The following is a 19289-nucleotide window of genomic DNA, read 5'->3' as shown; positions in this document are numbered from 1 at the left end:
AAAAGCTCCAAGGAAAAGAGGGTATGTCTCAGGAAAGGCTTTCTGCGTTCTTTTCAAAGTTCCATACTAGGATTAACAAATTAATAATGATTAATAATACTTCATATTATATAAGATAGAATACTAATATGTAAATAATAAATATAAAACAATAAAATAATAATAACTACTCTCAGCATTGAATTCTTTCTGCTTGTAAGACGTTTGTACCTGTCACTTTATTTGAACTACTTCCAGTCCAGTAAGGTAGTTGAGAAGTGAAGGGAATACAAACAGGTAAAGAGCTATTCTTTCAGCTAAGCCAACACTGCTGAGGTCCTGGGCGCCAGGGGGCAGTCAGGAAGGAAGGTGGCTCCGGCCAGAGACTCACCCAGTCACTGTGAAAGCTGTGTGTTAGCACTCCCTCACTCCTCCCATGGAGAGAGAGTGCCCTCTAGTGGCAGAAGAAGAAAATGGCCTGTCCCTTAACCCCAAGAAACCAGCAGTAAAGCCAGGATCTAGTGGTAAATGTATTTATGGTGTAACTCCTTGGAATTTTGAATTAGATCTTTTCACAAGGAAGGTCAGATACTTAGCAGACATAAACATAAGTATAATGATATTTCATATACGTAATCGTGAAATATATGTGGGGTGCCTTCGAACAACAAGAGTTTTTGTTTAAGTCTTGTTGGCAGAGGACACACTCATGCTCCCAGCACCCATTTCTCTCTTTCCGTCGCAGTTACCGCTGCCTGGCTCTCCTGTACTGGCGGATGTTTCGGCTCAAAAGAGACCACGCTGTGAAGTATTCAAAAGCACTTATCGACTATTTCAAGGTATTGTCTGACTAGTGGGCAGCATTGTTGCTTGTGCCCAGTGGTCTCCCGGTCAAGGACATTTTCGAGGAGCCTAGTAGAATCCCTGGCTTTGGGGGCATACAGGACCTCTCTGATATCAACAGTAACCCCCTTTATGATATATTCACGGTGTTCAAGTCCCAGAGAATGACCTTGTCAGCCCGTCTAATTTATCCCCCTGCCTTGTGTCCAAGTACTTTCACGGTCTCAAGAGAAAGAAGATCCAATTACCCACTCCAGTGTCCTAGGAAACTCCTCTTCATAGCTAACAAATTCCTCATGTTCGCTTACAGCTTCTTCCTCTCGGAAGTAACTACTTAGAACTTCCTCGTAGCTCTCTCCAGTAGCTCATTTAATTTTTAGTAAGGGTGTTGTTTTAAATGACAAGAAATGGCTCATTGGAACACAGAGGCACTAGGACAATGGCAATGGGTAGATATAAGGGTAGAATTGGAAGCCAGGCTAACTTCTACCTATCTCAGGAAATGAAATCATTTTCACTGGGGGAATGAAAAAAAAGAAAATCTTGTCTGCTGTACTTGTGAAACGGACATGAAGTTATAATTCATTTGAGATTTCTCGGTCTCCTTGCTGTCCATTTATCTTCAGAAACAAGAAATGTATACCACTTCCACCTGTAACAACCCTTTGTCAGATATACACCATCATTTAGTTCCTTTAATTTACCCCCCAACCTCCGCTTCTTAGAGATCACCTCTGTTGACCAGGCTGTGTTGGAGTTTCCACGGGCTGTGTCCAGCATGCCACTGGCTTCCTGGTCAAGCATGTAGAGTAACCAGGTGCTAATGCAAGGGGAGAACTGTTTTGACACATTGACCGTTCTGTGTCATAATGACAAGAACAGACACAAAGCCTATTCCTTTACTTTGGGGGCCTAAGGCCAAGAGGGGTCATTTCCAAAATGTCAGAATCTAAGAGCTAATACTGAAGAGCATTATTAGAGTTTAAAAAAAAAATGCTTGGATAAAAAAAGGAATCTGAACTCTGCAAGCCACAGAGCTAACAGCAGAACTTTTAAGGGATACAAAAATTTCTTAGCACGTATGAATGTCATTCATGAATATGTACAGAATGGGCAAAGAACACAACTTAAACACTAGGTTTCCCCTCCAGAGGTTATTAGTATTCATCCTTAATTAAAAGCCATTTAAATGGTACTTAATGTTCAGAGATTATGGGAGTGCCTGGGTGGCTCAATCAGTTGAGCGTCTAACTCTTGATTTCAGCTCAGGCCATGATCTCAGGGTTGTGGTATTGGGCCCTGCCTCAGGCTCTGTGCTTGGCACGGAGCCTGCTTAGGCTTCTCTCTCTCCCTCTTCCCTTGCTCTTGAAAGAAAATGAGGGGGGGGGGAGAGGGAGAGAGAGAGGGAGAGGGTGGAAGGGAAGGAAGGAAGGGAGGGAAGAAATCTTAAAAAAAAAAAAAAGTTCAGGGATTATGAAAGCTTCAGGCAGCGATGATAATTTGTCCATAAAGACTGTGTTTTATCAATACTGAGCTGCCTCTGAAAAAAAAAGACTTGGTTCTTGCATATGTTTTTACAGTCACAGGGCTTCCTGGTAATAGAAGAGGCCTGAAGGCAATTGCAGAATTGCCACCTGTTAGGCCATTTCTTACCATTTTGGTAACACCTCCACTAAAAACTAAAAATCACTCACCACTTCCTAGAGTCCTTTTTAACCAAAAGAAACACCTTGTCTCTGGGGAACCACGCTCAGGCTGTTTTAGAAAATTCACATCAGTATCATAAAGACCATTCTTTTTTTTACTAGTCCCTTAGACTTACGTGCAAGAACGCATTATCAGGCTTTCAGAGGGGAACTCTATCTGTACATTTAGCGACTTTCCTTGCCACAGGCAGAACTTCTTTTCAATGCTTGATGCAGACAACCAGCTCATGTAACACAACATCCTAAATCAAAATATTCAGGTTAATCGTTTTTGAATACTCTGTTAAGGACATATATTTTAATCTTTCTTTTAGAAAAATTCAATAGCAATTTCCTTTAAGAGAAATAATTTTAAGCTTCATAAGTCAAAACAATAGAATTTGGTGTCTCATATATTTTCAGGCATTAAATGTATGTCAGTGGGTTTTATAGATATGCCCTACATTTAAATATAAGGTGTTCTCAGTGGTATGGCAGGTGTGGGGGCTACTCCTGCTGTTTTTTTCCTTTTCAGGAAAATTAAGCTAGTTGAAAAAATTTAGGCTGGTTTAGGATTCAACAGACCCTCAGGATTATTATTTAATTTGGTACATAGAATTCTGTGCATGAAAACCCAGGCTGTGGAGTAAATTCTCCATTTTAGCCCACTGTGAAATCCAGCAGGCCATGCACCTGCCCCCCACTAGCTTCCAGAAAAGAAACCAGTAGCCTAGTAATTTTAACTTCCCAGATTCAGTTTCTCTGAGTCTTCATTTTATCTGCAGTCTTTGCCATTACTTCTCTCAGCGGTCACCTAAGAACATGTTACTATCAGCTGTTTAAACTTAAACAGATGGACTCACTGTCAACGTTTTTATTTTCCTGCAGAATTCATCTAAAGCTGCCCAAGCCCCATCTCCATGGGGGGCCAGTGGAAAGTAAGTGTATTTCTCCAAAGTAAAGGTGATAAATGAGACACAGCATGATACTGGGCCATGTGCTGCTTTGCTTACAGTAGTGGGGGGTGGGGAAGGACTGTTCTCCCTCACCCGGTACCAACCTCCACACTCGTGTTTTTCTGCACTCTCACCTTCCAGGAGCACTGGAACCCCATCCCCTATGTCTCCCAACCCCTCCCCGACCAGCTCTGTGGGATCTCAGGGGAGCCTCTCCAATGCCAACGCCCTGTCCCCTTCAACCATCGTCAGCATCCCACAGCGCATCCACCAGATGGCAGCCAATCACGTCAGCATCACCAACAGCATCCTCCACAGCTATGACTACTGGGAGATGGCAGACAACCTGGCCAAGGAGAACAGAGGTGTGTGCCTCCAGGGAGTGTGTGTGTGTTTCCATCACATTTCAGGGAGCCAGCCTGATGCTGGACATCATCGAGCAAGTTTTCATCATTCACCCGAGAAGACGTAATAGGAGTTGTCACTTACTGTATGAAACTTTGCCTGACCTCTCCCCCTCATTCACGGTCTCCTGTGCCTTGACCGACCTTAATGTTGACTGTGGGAGATTAGAGATGGAGGTAGAGGTAGTCACGATGCAGGTACATAGAAATGATGTAGACACCTGTATGGATACACACACACATGCGCACGTGTGTGATTTTCCCTTGAGATGGTGAGCTCATTGAAGGTAAGGGTAGTCTTCTATTCAGTTTAGTGTTCCCAGCACGTCCACAGTACCTAGAACACAGCTGGGGAGCTGAAACATTGAATGAATCAACTGATTAATTAAGGAGGATGAATGTTTCTAGCTACTTACATGATAGGAACCTACCACTTACCACTGAAAAGGGAGTATTTTCTAGGTAGCGATAAGCTCTATTTCTCTTTAAACAAGATTTCTCTTTTCACAGATTATAAGACAAACACATGTCTACTGTGGCTAAATTTGTAAAATGTGAAAAACTACAGAGAAAAATGTTTTTTAATTATCAGTAATCTTATCATCAAGAAATAATTACTCTCTTAACATTCTACTGTAGTTTCTTCTAGTCTTCTCCAAATACGCACGATCTTATCAAAGTAAGATTGCAGTCCATATGCAGTCTTATATCCTGTCTGTTTCCATTTAACAATGTATCAGGCATTTTCCCATGTCACTCACTTCTTCAAAAAATCTATGATGTTGGTTCTAGAAAACTGTCATAATAGTGCTTATGTAGTCATAAAGTATCATGATTTCTCAAAACACCCCCTTCTTGTTGGAAATTTATGTCACTTCCAATTTTTTATACTATTACAAATCATGTTATGATAAATATCTTCATATAAATCATTGTCCATATTCTGATTATTTTCATCAGAGGGAGAATTTGGGTGTCAACAGGTATAATAGATTCCTTTAAGATACATATTATTATATATCTTGACATATATTGTAAACTTTCTCCCAAAAGATTATACCAATTTACTACTCTCCCTCCAGCAGCAGGTGAGAGTGCAAATCTGACCTCACTTTGAAGCCATGAAATGTGAGTTTTGTTCAGATGATATCATAAGCTTCTGAGGACAAGACCAGAATGTCCACATTGAGATGAGGAATTAATGGCACAGATAAGCAGATGGGTCCTGAGTACATGAAATTGGTAATAAAACCAGATAGTACATAACATGCATCCCAGAGGTGGTTCCCCATGAAAATCTAATGGGAATGCCAAGGAAGATCAATGCCAGGGGACTGAGGCCCCCAAGAAAGGCTTTTTAGAGGAACTGGTGTGGGACAGGATTTTGAAAAACAAATAGTTGTGTGGCTGATTATGGAGTGGGGTGGGCATCACAGGTGAACAAAACAGAAGGGACAGGACAAAATTGACATAGCCAATTTGGAAGACCCTGAGCAGGCCATGCTCCAGATGGCACTGCCAGCTGTCTACTGGATGTCTCCTACCAGAGGGCTCAGTGCTGCATATACAGTGCAAAGTTGGCATTGCTTCCCAGACTCACTCCTCCTCCCCTCTTCTGCTCCTGGATTCCTGCTTTGGCTATCCTCCCAACCACCTGAGAGTCTTCTCTAACCTCTCCCTTGCCTTCTCCAGTGGGACTTCATTCAGCATGTATATGAGCACCTCTGAAAAACTTCTCCCAGATACTTACCCTCACGGTGTTGTTCGGTGATCCAGTTATGACAGCACGAGAGCCATACGGATTTGTCTGTATTAGCCACTACACTGGGATCTCTGGGAGATCTGGGAGCCTACAACATTATTCCCCATGCTATACTCCCCTACCTCTACGCTCCTGTGCCTAGCACAGTGCCTTGGCACCTAATAAATATTTAATGAAAGGACAAACCTAGAGACTGTCCCAGGACTAAAATGTGACTTCAGGAGGATTTTTCAGAACCCCTCTCTGATTTGCCTCCAGGGGCCTAGAGCCTCCTTCCTTGGACTCACTCCAGGGGTTCAGCACATGCTACAGTTGAGTCCAGTATAAGGGGCAACAGAGCCACAACCCCATCCAGGGTAGGAAGCATTCATGCACATAGACAATGCAGTCTGAGGAAGTAAATTTTCTTTGCTCTTTGGCTCAGTAATTGTTATTCATTTAAATGAGAAATGGACAATAGAGTCCTTTGGATATAGAATGAGTTCTCCACCTGTGGATTCTGTTCCATTGAACGCTCAAGTTGCATGATGGAATAGAGAATCCTTGATTTCTATAAAGACGAGAAAGGGAATTTTTTTTCTTAAGTCACTCGGGTCTCCCAGGGTAGCACTCTTATTAGCCTGTGTGTCACTCAAACAACTCTTCTGTATCCCCTAGAATTCTTCAATGACCTGGATTTGCTCATGGGGCCTGTCACCCTGCACAGCAGCATGGAACATCTGGTCCAATACTCTCAGCAGGGCCTGCACTGGCTGCGGAACAGCACCCACCTCTCATAGGGACCTTGCCCATGAGCTGGATTGTGCTCTCGTCTCCACAGATGGCTCCATGTGTCTGGACACTGTGCTACTGAAGTCCCCGGCCACAGCATTTCCCAAACTGCGGTGAATATTTCCTCAGCATCGAACAATGGTCTTTTCCCAGGGCGTGTGTGTTGGTACGTGTGTGTGGGTGTTGAAGAATATGCCTGTGTGTGTGTAAGATACACAGCTCTTGAGAACACGTTTTCTTTGTCTAGTTTCCGTAATCCCAAACTAGGCAAAGTGAGCAGAGGTTTCTGATTAGAGAATATACACTTACACACACACATGCACACAAAATCACACACACACTTTCTGTTTCAAAGCTAAACCATGACTTCTAGAACATTCAACCAAAATCTCATGGGTTAGTTAACCAGGTGCAAGACAGCACACCAAAAGCTTGACTGCCAGTAAGATGAACCTAGTTCTTACATTGTTGATTACTTTCAGTATTAATGTACTATTCCCCCAATTAATTTTAATTGTGTGTATTTATGGGTAATTGAATAATGAAAAGAAGTCAGTTATTTTTGTGCCTGACGTTTACTAGATTGCATGTGACCAAATACCTTGCTTTTAGTCTACTCCCCACCCCTTCCATCCAACTTATTATCACCTAAAGGCATCATGAGCAAATGGATCAAATCCCACAGGCCTGCCCTGCCCTGCCCTCAAAAGCATATGTACATGGCACTGGGATCTGGCAAAAAGTCAGTGTCTTTGAAAGCTAACTGACACGAAAAGACAGCTGTACTCGGAGCTCAGTCAAGAGTTGCAAACTTCTGCACGTGCCATGACAAGCCCACCCAGCACATGTGTTGTTTCTTCCTGCCACTGTGACACAGTGGCCACAGAGCCACATGGCATTCATCAGTCAATATTTTTCAAGTCTTTCCCCTCTGCGATAGCTCTCTTACAAATGTTCTTGGCCAAATTAGGACATTTCCTAGAATGTCTCTTCGCTAGGAGTCTGTATCAGCTCCTTCTCAGGCTGAGAACCATTCGCTATCACGAGACTGATCTTCTCACTCTTTGGGCAGAACGCAGTCCTTTAATGCATTTCAATTTGGGGGCTGTGTTTCAGGCTTTGATTAGCAAGCTGCTTACTGTGCAGGGTAAGTTATTTTTGCAAAGACCGCTAATCTGTTTGGGGTAGCAGCGACCACAGCATCGTGCTTCCATCCCGAGTGTCTGGTATGTTTATGTGTTGCCCTTGATTCTTTTCTTTTCTTTTTTTTTAAATGAAGTTTACATTTTAGTTTTTTGACGTCTTGTTTACACTTTTTGTCTGAAACTTTAATAGTCTCTTATCGTGCCCTAGATTTAGTCTTTTTGTTAAATATACTTGGATATAAAAAATACTGGTAAAAAGAAAAATTCCTACAAAAGAGCATAGACCTTGCCATATCCTTAAAAACAAAAATAATGTCCTTGAAGCCTCTCACTTGACAGAATTGCACCAGGATGGTCTGAAAAAGACAGGTGCATGCCGTATGTGGAACACTCCGTTTTCCAAGGTGATGGGGCACAAAACATTTATAATAGATAGTGATATATGCCCCCCCTGATGCTCTTACTGGTTTGGTTGTAATAGTCATATTTTTGTCACCTGACCTGTAGGTGGGAAATAAGACTGCTGTAATTCTAAGCACTGATTCAAAATGATGGAGCAACTTTGGTGATCTCAAATGAATCGAAAGTAAAGGGTTCGAAGGGAAATGAAGCTGGTGAAATATTTGTAAAATTTGTATTTGGCTTCAGCCCTGAAGCAGCTAGAAATACTCCCAATATTTCTGTTTTACTTTTATCTGAGGTGTTCCTCACATCTCTTTCACTAGTTGTTGGCAGAGTTCATGATCCCCTCCTATGTTGGAAATTTGAGTCTAATTTAGGAAATTTTGGACTTTTTGTGTTTTTTGTTTTTTGGAGGACCAAGGCTTATTTCTACTTCCTCTTGCTGAATTCGGATGAAAAGTTGAAACTCTCACATAAAGGGATGATGAACCTCAAGGTCCGCATCATGTGTCCCCGGGGCGCTTTCTGGCCCTGCCCATCCTTAAAGTCACAGCTCTTACGGGAGCCCCATGATGTGCTTACCCACAAAACCCCAGGGTAAACACACCAGTGGCCCCTGGCTGATTGTGCCCACAGCATTTTAAGCACTTAGGTGGCCCATGTTTCCCAGCAAAACTTGGAACTGGTTATTTTGGGAATGGTCAGAACATCTAGGTCCCTCCCTGTCTTTGATCTCATCAACAGACCATGTGAGGACAGCAGTTTTTGTTTGCTTTAGCGTAGGTGATTTTGGTAAGGAACCATCTTCTGGTTGTTGTTTGTGAAAGTCATTCATAACTTGTTCCTTTTATTTAGCTTTGTTCAAAGTAGGAATACCTTTCTTGTGTTTTTGGATTATAAAACTAATACATGCTAGTTGTAAAGATTCAAACGAAGACAGCAATGTATAAAGTAGAAAGTAGTATGTCCCATCCCCCGAAGACAACCACTGCTCACAGTTATTCATGTAGATTCTTCTAGAGATTCTCCCATTTAAACATATAATATCTGTTATCGTTTTTTTCTATTTGAAGACACATTATTTCCTCAGAAGCCCAACACAAGTTCAGCTGACCTTACCCTTCCTTGACCTGAGTGGATGCCTTCCTTTATCACAATATTAGAGTTACCTTTGAAAGAAAGTTACCCAAATACATTCCTAATCAAAATCTGGAATTTGTTACTATTCTCTATACAGATCAGACTTATGTGCAGGATTGTGCCTGGAAAGAAAGGCTTGGTTAAAACACATATTTCTGGAAACATTCAAATTGCAAATGGAAACTCGGACCCACTATCTAAAGAAGAATGTACTGGAAAAATAATCTGAAGAGTTGACAAATTGTGTACTAGATTGAACACATGGAATGCAATGCAATGAGATTTTCTGCACTAAAACTTATCCTAGTATGTAAAACAATGATGTGTGTATTATATAACAGTGATATGTACATTTCTGACATCCCATACATAATATACACAGTTTGTATAAATGCATACATTTAAAAATATATATGTACAATACAGCTAACATAAAACTGTAGTATGCCTGAAGGATATTACTAGTGCCTAATATTGAGTATAAGTCACTGCGTGTTCACATCACCTTGGAAGTGCAGTAATTGTTACAAAATTAATCAGTGCAGCCAACATTATTTATGAATCACATCTTTGAAACTGTGCAGTAGTATATACATATATATTTTTAAATAACATTTTTCACAGTTTTCCAGAGTTACTGTTGAAATCTGTATCACCAAAAAAAAAAAAAAAGCAAGATTTTTTTAATGATGTAGACACTCTTCAGACCCAGTAATCTGTGTGTGATTTCCTGTTTGTAGATACCCAAGAGACTTTAGCAGTCACCAGCCTTAATGCATGTACAGGATATTATTGTGACTTAATTTATCTGCAGTTTTTAATCCATGTGAAATTGGAATTTATAAACTGACCTGGATTAAATATGTCTGCCTTTCTAAGGTTGCAAATGTTACATTAAATGATTTATGTTGTAAATGAGAGAAACCGAGTTGTATGTTAAAAAAAAAAAAAAGTCCACCAATCTCTGTGAATATTTTTTGAGGAAATTGGATCAAAATATATTCAAGTAAGTATTTGGGTCCCTGGTTCATAATCTCTTCAGAAACAACCTTGTTGTTTCATGAATTTTTTAAATGCACCTCCCATAGATTATCATTACTAGGTCTGATATTTTCCAAGGGCAAGACAGAAGCATGGTTTTCTTCATTATAACTACAGCTTACTACTTGTCTTTCCCATTTCCCAGCATACATATGCATGCACACATGTGCAGAAGGACACAACCCAGTGTCCCAGAAAACACTGAATAGGAAGCTTGAGTTCACTAATGCTTGTCCCACCAGAAATCCTGGGACATTGGGACACTGTTTTACTCAACATCTCTTAACGACACAAGTTAATTCCCCAAGTTATACGTGCCATGTTTTTTCAACTCAATCCAACATGGTGGAATAATGCTTGCAAATATTTGGTTGAATCAAAGAAGAGAATTTTGAACTAACAAAGATGGAAATATTAGAACAGCGGCTTGCCATTATCTGTCCCCATGTGTGGGAGGGTTTTTTGTTAACCTTATTTTTCCTCTCCTCACAACTTTTGCAGTCCATTCCTTCCCAAAGAAGCAGAAACAGCAACAAAAAACAGAATGATTACTCTGCCTTACACAGCCCGTAACCTTAGATTCAAATGTTCTTGTCAGGCAGCAGGACCCTAGCTCGGGACCACCATGGAGACCACCTCATCCCAGAGATGGCCAGGACAGGACACTGGCCATGCTTGCTCCAGGGACCTTGATGCTCTTTTCAGAAATGGTTTGGGCTAAGATACGCTCAACAGTCTTCCAAGAACTGTCTTTCTCTTATACAGCTTGCCTGCCATTGAAGTCTGTTATATTCAGAATCCTATTTTTAAGAAGTAACACATTTTCAATGAAATTTGGGTCAACCGGAGTCTTGAAAGAAACTTTTTTTTCTTTTTTTTTTTAAGATTTTATTTATTTGACAGAGATCACAAGTAGGCAGAGAGGCAGGCAGAGAGAGAGGGAAGCAGGCTCCCCGCTGAGCAGAGAGCCTGATGCGGGGCTGGATCCCAGGACCCTGAGATCACGACCTGAGCCGAACGCAGAGGCTTTAACCCACTGAGCCACCCAGGCGCCCCTTGAAAGAAACTTTTTTAATGAAAGAAAGAAAAGTTAACAACATAAACTGCATTTCCGACAATTCTCCAAGCACAGTTTTTGATATCCCAGCTTCCTGGCAAAGAGAACAAGAAATGTTCAGATGTGAGATTTGTGTTCTCTTTGTCCAAATTGAATTATTCTGTATATGTCATTAGAAGGGTCAGTTTGTGTGCATAAGGAAAATTACAAAACTCTGTTCTCAAACTAATTACATCTGACCACAGTTTTGGCTTTTATGATTTAATTGGCATTCTGAGGCACCAGGGGGTAATTTTGAGCTGGCTCCAAAGGGCACTTAGATTCACAGCTCTTACTCATAGTAATGGGAATCAGGGGATTAAATCCCTATGTGTTATTTTGAAAATCCGCCTCTTAGAGCCAGTTTTAAACACACTGATCTGAGGGATGTATTCGAAGTACTAATTGCAACTCGACAAGAGGATCAGCATTTGTCTTTAAGCATCAGGAAGTAACGATGGGGCCTGAAGAACTGAATCAGGGACTTGTTTTCTACTCATTTCTGACATAGAAAAAGCCCATCAGAAAATATTTATATCCAAAGACAATGTGAAATAGTACCGGTGTGTAGGATTTTCAAACAGTGGTGTTTGGTGATAAAAATAATCACAATATTCTGCTTTCTGTGTTGTTCTTCAGCCCTTCCTCAGTTTTCCATAAGACGAAACGGACTCTTCCCCCAGTGTTTATCATCTCTTGATTTCTAGATGTCCACATGAGCGAAGAGAACATACTTAACACTGAGAAATATGCACTGCTTGACTGAACAGCTTTCTGTCCACGGTAGCCAAAGGTATATGACTTCTTAAAGAACACTCTTTGAGTCTTCTCTGTTACCTTCATCTTCCAAAATGAGAGATCACAAAGCCTCAAGTATGGCCATGTAGTTGAGATGTCAAATTCTAAGCATATAACATGCTGATTTAGTGATAGACGCTTCCATAGCATTGCCGGCTCTCTCTGAGGCCTACCTGTGTGGTGAAGTAACAATATTAACTCTTTCCTTTGAGTAATCTGCAATCTGATTATTAATCCCCTGCAGTTCCCAGGGCTGCCAACTCAACCCAAAATGTCCTTCTCTGTGAACTGGGTTGATTTTGTTGCTCCTTTGGGGGTTTTGCCCTTCTAAGTTCTATAAGTCAGGTTTAGTATCTTGACTTTTTAGAAGAACAGTTATTAGAGGCAGTCAGAGGTTTAAGGAAACAAGGACTCAGTATAAGAGCTCATGGATGTTGGGATGAGAAGTCAGGAAAATAACTGGGGTACCCAAACCTTCCTCTCCGTTATCTGCTGCACCTGATCCTCGAATAAAGCTCCTTTGCGTACTTCAATTTCCTCTGTTTATTTCACCCATGACCTCAGAATGTGAGGATCATCAGATTTGGGCAAGTGTTTTGAGATCTCCAGCTGTCACACACAGCTGGGGTAACGCATGGTTGTCAGAATGGAGACAACAGAACTCTACTGTATCTATAGGCACCAAGATACAAAGGAGTGTGATGAGTAGCATGGTACTCTATCCCCCCCGACAAGGTTCTAGAGGACCAAGAGGATGGCAGTGGGGTAGCCACAGCCCCCTCCATAAGATTCTTCAGCATTTATTGTTACCACTTTGAGTCCTCCTGCCTCTAGGCAGAGCTCTAAGACCCCTGACGGGATGAAGGGGGGGTGGGTCTGTCCTTGCCAGGAGCAGCAAGTCTGCCAGGTACCCCAGTTGCTGGTACAGCTCCACCCTCCCCTTTCTCATCTAGTCCTGAACTTAAGAAATCAAGGATTGTCCAGATGGAAAGAGGAAGAAGGAACACTGGGCCCAAGCTTCCGGTGTGGGCCATCTTCCATGAGAAAGTAACTTGCCCTTTGAACACCATGCTTCAGAAATCTTTGGTAGAGCCAAAGAACACAGCACAGTCTTGTTTTCCTTGCTCTCGTGGCTTTTCTTTGAAGCTGAGTTCCAAGGAGTGGATCTTGTGCCTTTGATGGTATGTTTGTGTGTTTGTTTGTTTGGGGCCAGGAGGTGGAGGACAGCTGCTCTGGGACATTTGTCCCTGAGAAAGGAGGTCTGTCATAAGGGACTTGGGTATGTCCTAAGCTTCAGGAAAGAGGAGATCTCTCTTGAGAGAATAGATTGATGTTTTCTCTAGTGAGTTAGGTTGCCTCAACATGATCACTTAATTGCAGGCTACACCTTAATAAGTGTACCAGGAGAGAGAAAAATCAATATAAGAACTTAGTGATTTTTGTGATGCCCACCTAGAAATTTGTACATGCTGGCCCCAGATATCAAAATAAAAACTGGAAGTCTGACCAATAATCTGCATGTTTCATACCACTGAGGTCAAGGCCCTATATGTTGAATTGAAGTTTTGAGCTTTTATTTAAAATTTATACTATTTAGACACAGCACTTCCTTGTGTCCCTAAATCAGTGCTTTGATGTCATCAAAATAATCATGAAATACTCATTCTAAAGGGTCCTTTCTTTTCATACTCACTGGAAAATCCCTAGCCTTTCTCCAGTACAAAAAGGTCTTGCAAGATCCATCCTCATTAAGGCCCAAATTGACACTAAAACCCTTTCCACAAGAGCATAACACCTTGTCCGGTGTGAATTCTGAGTTTTTAGATTAAAAAAAAATCCTAAAATGGCAACATAGGTTTTATTAGCATGAGGAAATGCTGATACACTAGCTAGACTCTTGGATGTCCCATTTTCTCAGGCAGGATGTTCTATAACAGACACTCCTACTACAACATAAGAAATACCTGCTGACTCCACAGTTCTGTGGGATCAAGTTGAAAGTCACTCCTATGTAAGTTTCCCCGGATCGGAGCAGGGATTTAAAATTCCACCATTGTATACTGTATCATCTTGGATGTTTATGGACCTGGCAACTCTAATTCAGTGTTCCTGCATAGTGTGTCACGTCAGACACCTTCTCAAATTCTGCATTTCAGGCTCAGGAAAGCTGTCAGCAACTTGGGAACCTGCTTACATCCCACAAGACTTTTCCACTGATCCAGTTTTAGCAGCCACAGAAACCGATTACAGGGCCTTCATCTCCTCTTCCAGGAATTGGTCTCACAATTATTGCCAGGATTGAAGAGGATTTTTTTTTAAAGATTTTCTTTATTTATTTGACAGACAGAGACCACAAGTAGGCAGAGAGGCAGAGAGAGAGGGGGAAGCAGGCTCCCTGCTGAGCAGAGAGCCTGATGCGGGGCTTCATCCCAGGACCCTGAGATCATGACCTGAGCTGAAGGCAGAGTCTTAACCCACTGAGCCACCCAGGTGCCCCGAGGATTGAAGAGGATTCTAAGTAGGACAATTCTGTTCAGTAATTCATGCTGTAAAAATGTACCCATTGTTGGGCTGCCTGGGTGGCTCAGTGGGTTAAGCCTCTGCCTTCAGCTCAGGTCATGATCTCGGGGTCCTGGGATCGAGTCCCACATTGGGCTCTCTGCTAGTCAGGGAGCCTGCTTCCTTCTCTCTCTCTCTCTCTCTCTCTCTCTCTCTACTTGTGATCTCTCTTTGTCAAATAAATAAAATCTTTAAAAAAAAGTACCCATTGTAGCATTGATTAAAGTGCTGTATTTATAAGGTCAAATACTATTTTCATTTGTGTCTAGTCATTCAATATTAAAATAGCTTAAGTTCATCTTTGTCATGTGACACTTCTTTGGGACTTCTTGTTAGGCCATTTGGATATGGTCATGGAGAAAGTCCAGAATCTGTGTTGATGGCTACTATTTTAACTCGAGTAGTTGTAATGGTCTATTAAGCATCAACATTACCAACACTATCACTGATAAAACCGTGTGCTCTTATCTGTGTCTTTAAGTGTGTGATAAAAATCTTAACCCAAGGGGCGCCTGGGTGGCTCAGTGGGTTAAGCCACTGCCTTCGGCTCAGGTCATGATCTCAGAGTCCTGGGATCGAGCCCCACATCAGGCTCTCTGCTCAGCAGGAAGCCTGCTTCCTCCTCTCTCTCTGCCTGCCTCTCTGCCTGCTTGTGATCTCTCTGTCAAATAAATAAATAAAATCTTTAAAAAAAAAAAAAAAATCTTAACCCAAGCAATGAATAAAGACCAGTGGCTTAAGTTCACTTTAGTTCACTTCCTCCATCTTTTCTTCTCAAAATTCTTTAACAGTTTTTCCAAGAAAATTCCAATGCATCCTCGTGAGGGCCCCCAGATCTCTTACTCCTCTAGAGGGGTCTCTTCTCCCAGGTTGCTTCTAAGATGTCAGCATGCATGAAGCCTAAAGGACTTCATTTTGATGGTGGCTCATGTCTGCATAAGGAAGGGCAAATACTAAATCCCTTATCTCTCTCTAAGGAAGAGGTTTCTTTCACAGAGCAGTATTTATCATACTGCAAATAAAACTCCACATTCAAATCATGAACAATTCAAGAGTGAATTATTTTGGCAAGGCATTAGGAAGGCCTGGTTGTATCGGAAGAATAAACATTGTTAAAATGTCTATACTGCCTAGAGCAATCTATACTTTTAATGCCATTCCAATCAAAATTCCACCGGTATTCTTCAAAGAGCTGGAGCAAATAATCCAAAAATTTGTATGGAACCAGAAGAGACCCCAAATTGCTAAGGAAATGTTGAAAAACAAAAATAAAACTGGGGGCATCACGTTACCTGATTTCAAGCTTTACTACAAAGCTGTGATCACCAAGACAGCACGGTACTGGCATAAAAACAGACACATAGACCAGTGGAACAGAGTAGAGAGCCCAGATATGGACCCTCAACTCTATGGTCAGTTAATCTTCGACAAAACAGGAAAAAATATACAGTGGAAAAAAGACAGTCTCTTCAATAAATGGTGCTGGGAAAACTGGGCAGCTATATGTAGAAGAAGGAAACTCGACGATTCTCTTACACCGTACACAAAGATAAACTCAAAATGGATAAAAGACCTCAACGTGAGACAGGAATCCATTGGAATCCTAGAGGAGAACATAGGCAGTAACCTCTCCGATATCAGCCACAGCAACTTCTTTCAAGATATGTCTCCAAAGGCAAAGGAAACAAAAGCCAAAATAAACTTTTGGGACTTCATCAAAATCAAAAGCTCTGCACAGCAAAGGAAACAGTCAAGAAAACAAAGAGGCAACCCACGGAATGGGAGAAGATATTTGCAAATGACAGTACAGACAAAAGATTGATATCCAGGATCTATAAAGAACTCCTCAAACTCAACACACACAAAACAGAGAATCATATCAAAAAATGGGCAGAAGATATGAACAGACACTTCCCCAATGAAGACATACAAATGGCTATCAGACACATGAAAAATGTTCATCATCACTAGCCATCAGGGAGATTCAAATTAAAACCACATTGAGATGTCACCTTACAGCAGTTAGAATGGCCAAAATTAGCAAGACAGGAAACAACATGTGTTGGAGGGGATGTGGAGAAAGGGGAACCCTCTTACACTGTTGGTGGGAATGCAAGTTGGTGCAGCCTCTTTGGAGAACAGTGTGGAGATTCCTCAAGAAATTAAAAATAGAACTTCCCTATGACCCTGCAATTGCACTACTGGGTATTTACCACAAAGATACAGATGGAGTGAAAAGAAGGGCCATCTGTACCCCAATGTTTATAGCAGCAATGGCCACGGTTGCCAAACTGTGGAAAGAACCAAGATGCCCTTCAACGGACGAATGGATAAGGAAGACGTGGTCCATATACACTATGGATTATTATGCCTCCATCAGAAAGGATGAATACCCAACTTTTGAAGGGTTTGAAGAGGTGGGGAGGTGGGAGGTTGGGGGAACCAGGTGGTGGGTATTAGAGAGGGCACGGATTGCATGGAGCACTGGGTGTGGTACAAAAAACAATGAATACTGTTATGCTGAAAATAAATTTTAAAAAATGATTTAAAAAAATAATAATAAAGTTAAAAAAAAAGGAAGGCCTGGTTGTCTAGGGAGATCTTATATTTTGTCTGAATTTAAATCTACATGTACAAAGATGATGGAATCATTGGCCATTATTTTATTGCTTGAAGATTTTGCTGTGTCTATCTAGAAATCACATAAAACTTGGGTAGAACATTCTCTGGAATGGAGAAGCGTCTTACTATACAGTAACAGAATGAGCCCTAAGGATTTTGAAGAATTAGCAGCTTTATATTTGGAGGTAAATAGTAATGCATCAGTGAAGTTACTTTTTAAATGTCTTAATAAACCTTGAAATCAACATCACTCTGTCTCAAAAACATTCTCCTGTCTCTTCCTAGAACTTCTAAGTAAAATGTCCTTTCCCCATATGTTACAGTATTTTGTTTTAAATGCAATCAGCTAGTCACAAACTTACCTTTTCCTCTACAAAAGTGTGACCCTATCTGAACTACTAGACCAGATGAGTGCATTTTCCAGAAAGGAACACCAATCTGAGAATGCTCTTGGCAGGTAATGTTAAGTGTCACCTTAGAGTGAAAAATAAAACGACCTACAGGAAAGCCTGGAATATTCTTGCTAAGAGAGGTTTTGATTTTTGTGTCTTTGGTTTTTTACATGCCGAGCTTTGTTTACTATAAAGCAATGCCTAAGTGTAAGCTGTTACATTGTGACATAGTTCGAACACAGCCGACCAACAAAAATGTTCCATGCTGGGCGCCTGGGTGGCTCAGTGGGTTAAGCCGCTGCCTTCAGCTCAGGTCATGATCTCAGGGTCCTGGGATCGAGTTCTGCATCGGACTCTCTGCTCAGCAGGGAGCCTGCTTCCCTCTCTCTCTCTCTCTCTGCCTGCCTCTCTGTCTACTTGTGATCTCTCTCTGTCAAATAAATAAAAATCTTTAAAAAAAAAATGTTCCACGCTGAGTTTGGACTCAGCCATTTGTAGTTCACTGTATTTCTTTTTCCACTTTCTTTTTTTAAAATTTGTCTTCAATCAAACAAGTAATATGAGAATACAGTCTTTAAAAAATAAAAAAGTTTGTGGGGGCACCTGGGTGGCTCAGTAGGTTAAGGGTCTGCCTTCAGCTGAGGCCATGATCTCAGGGTCCTGGGATCGAGCCCCACATTGAGCCCTTCATTGGGCTTCCTGCTCATTGGGGAATCTGCTTGTCCTTCTCCCTCTGCACCCCCCCACTTGTGTGCATCCATGTGTGTGCTCTCTCTCTAAAAAAAAAAATGGAATTAAAATTTAAAAGTGTGTGATGCAAATAGACAAGCATTGCTTAACAGCAATTCATCCTTTAAAATGTCAAGTGTGTTGGTTTTTAGTATGTTTACAAGGCTGTGCAAACATCACCATTATCTAATCATAAAACATTTTCACTACCCTCCAAAAGAAATCCCATACTTAACAGTCACTCCCCATACCCACTTCCTCCAGCCCCTGGTCATCTCTATGGATTTGCCTAGTCTAGACATTTCATATAAATGAAATCATAAAACAGGTGGCCTTTTTTTGTTGGACTTCTTTCACTTAACATAATGTTTTCAAGGTTTGTCCCTATTGTAGCATGTGTCAGCCCTTCATTCTTTTTTTTTTTTTTAATTTCTTTATTTGACAGACAGATCACAAGTAGGCAGAGAGGCAGGCAGAGAGAGAGAGAGGAGGAAGCAGTCTCCCCACTGAGCAGAGAGCCCGATGTGGGGCTCGATTCCAGGACCCTGGGATCAGGACCTGAGCCGAAGGCAGAGGCTTTAATCCACTGAGCCACCCAGCTGCCCCAGCCCTGCATTCTTTTTTATGGCTAACAAGATTCCATTATATGGACATACCACATCTTATCTGTTCATCAGTTAATAGGTGTTGGTTGTTCTCACTTTCTGGCTATTATGAATGATGATGCTATGAATCAGTCACAGCACAAGTTTTATGTGATTAAATGTTTCCAATTCTCTTGGGTATATACCTTGTTGAGGAATTGCTGGGTCATAGGGTAACTCTCCATGTTTCATTTTTTGGGGGAATGACTGCTCATAAGTGCAGGATTTCTTTTTTGGGTAATGAAAATGTTCTGGAATTAGCTAGTGGTTATGGTTGCACAACATTACAAATATACTGAAATCCACTGAATTATACACTTT

The 19289-nt window shown here is 41.3% G+C and overlaps 1 protein-coding gene across 3 annotated transcripts in view; it reads left to right on the top strand.

Annotated features, from left to right (window-relative positions):
• The window catches only part of AFF3 (ALF transcription elongation factor 3), a 543761-nt gene extending 533756 nt beyond the window's left edge, over positions 1-10005 (top strand). For all 3 annotated transcript variants that reach the window (XM_047745267.1, XM_047745265.1, XM_047745266.1), the window contains 4 exons: positions 725-818; positions 3396-3445; positions 3605-3828; positions 6287-10005. In XM_047745267.1, the coding sequence (XP_047601223.1) occupies positions 725-818; positions 3396-3445; positions 3605-3828; positions 6287-6408 (490 nt within the window). In that variant the 3' untranslated portion in view covers positions 6409-10005. The remainder of the gene's footprint in view (positions 1-724; positions 819-3395; positions 3446-3604; positions 3829-6286) is intronic.
• Positions 10006-19289: the final 9284 nt, after the last annotated feature.

This window comes from Lutra lutra, chromosome 9 (genome assembly GCF_902655055.1).
Source record: "Lutra lutra chromosome 9, mLutLut1.2, whole genome shotgun sequence".
Lineage (NCBI taxonomy): Eukaryota > Metazoa > Chordata > Mammalia > Carnivora > Mustelidae > Lutra > Lutra lutra.
This window is presented reverse-complemented; position numbering and strand designations above follow the sequence as displayed.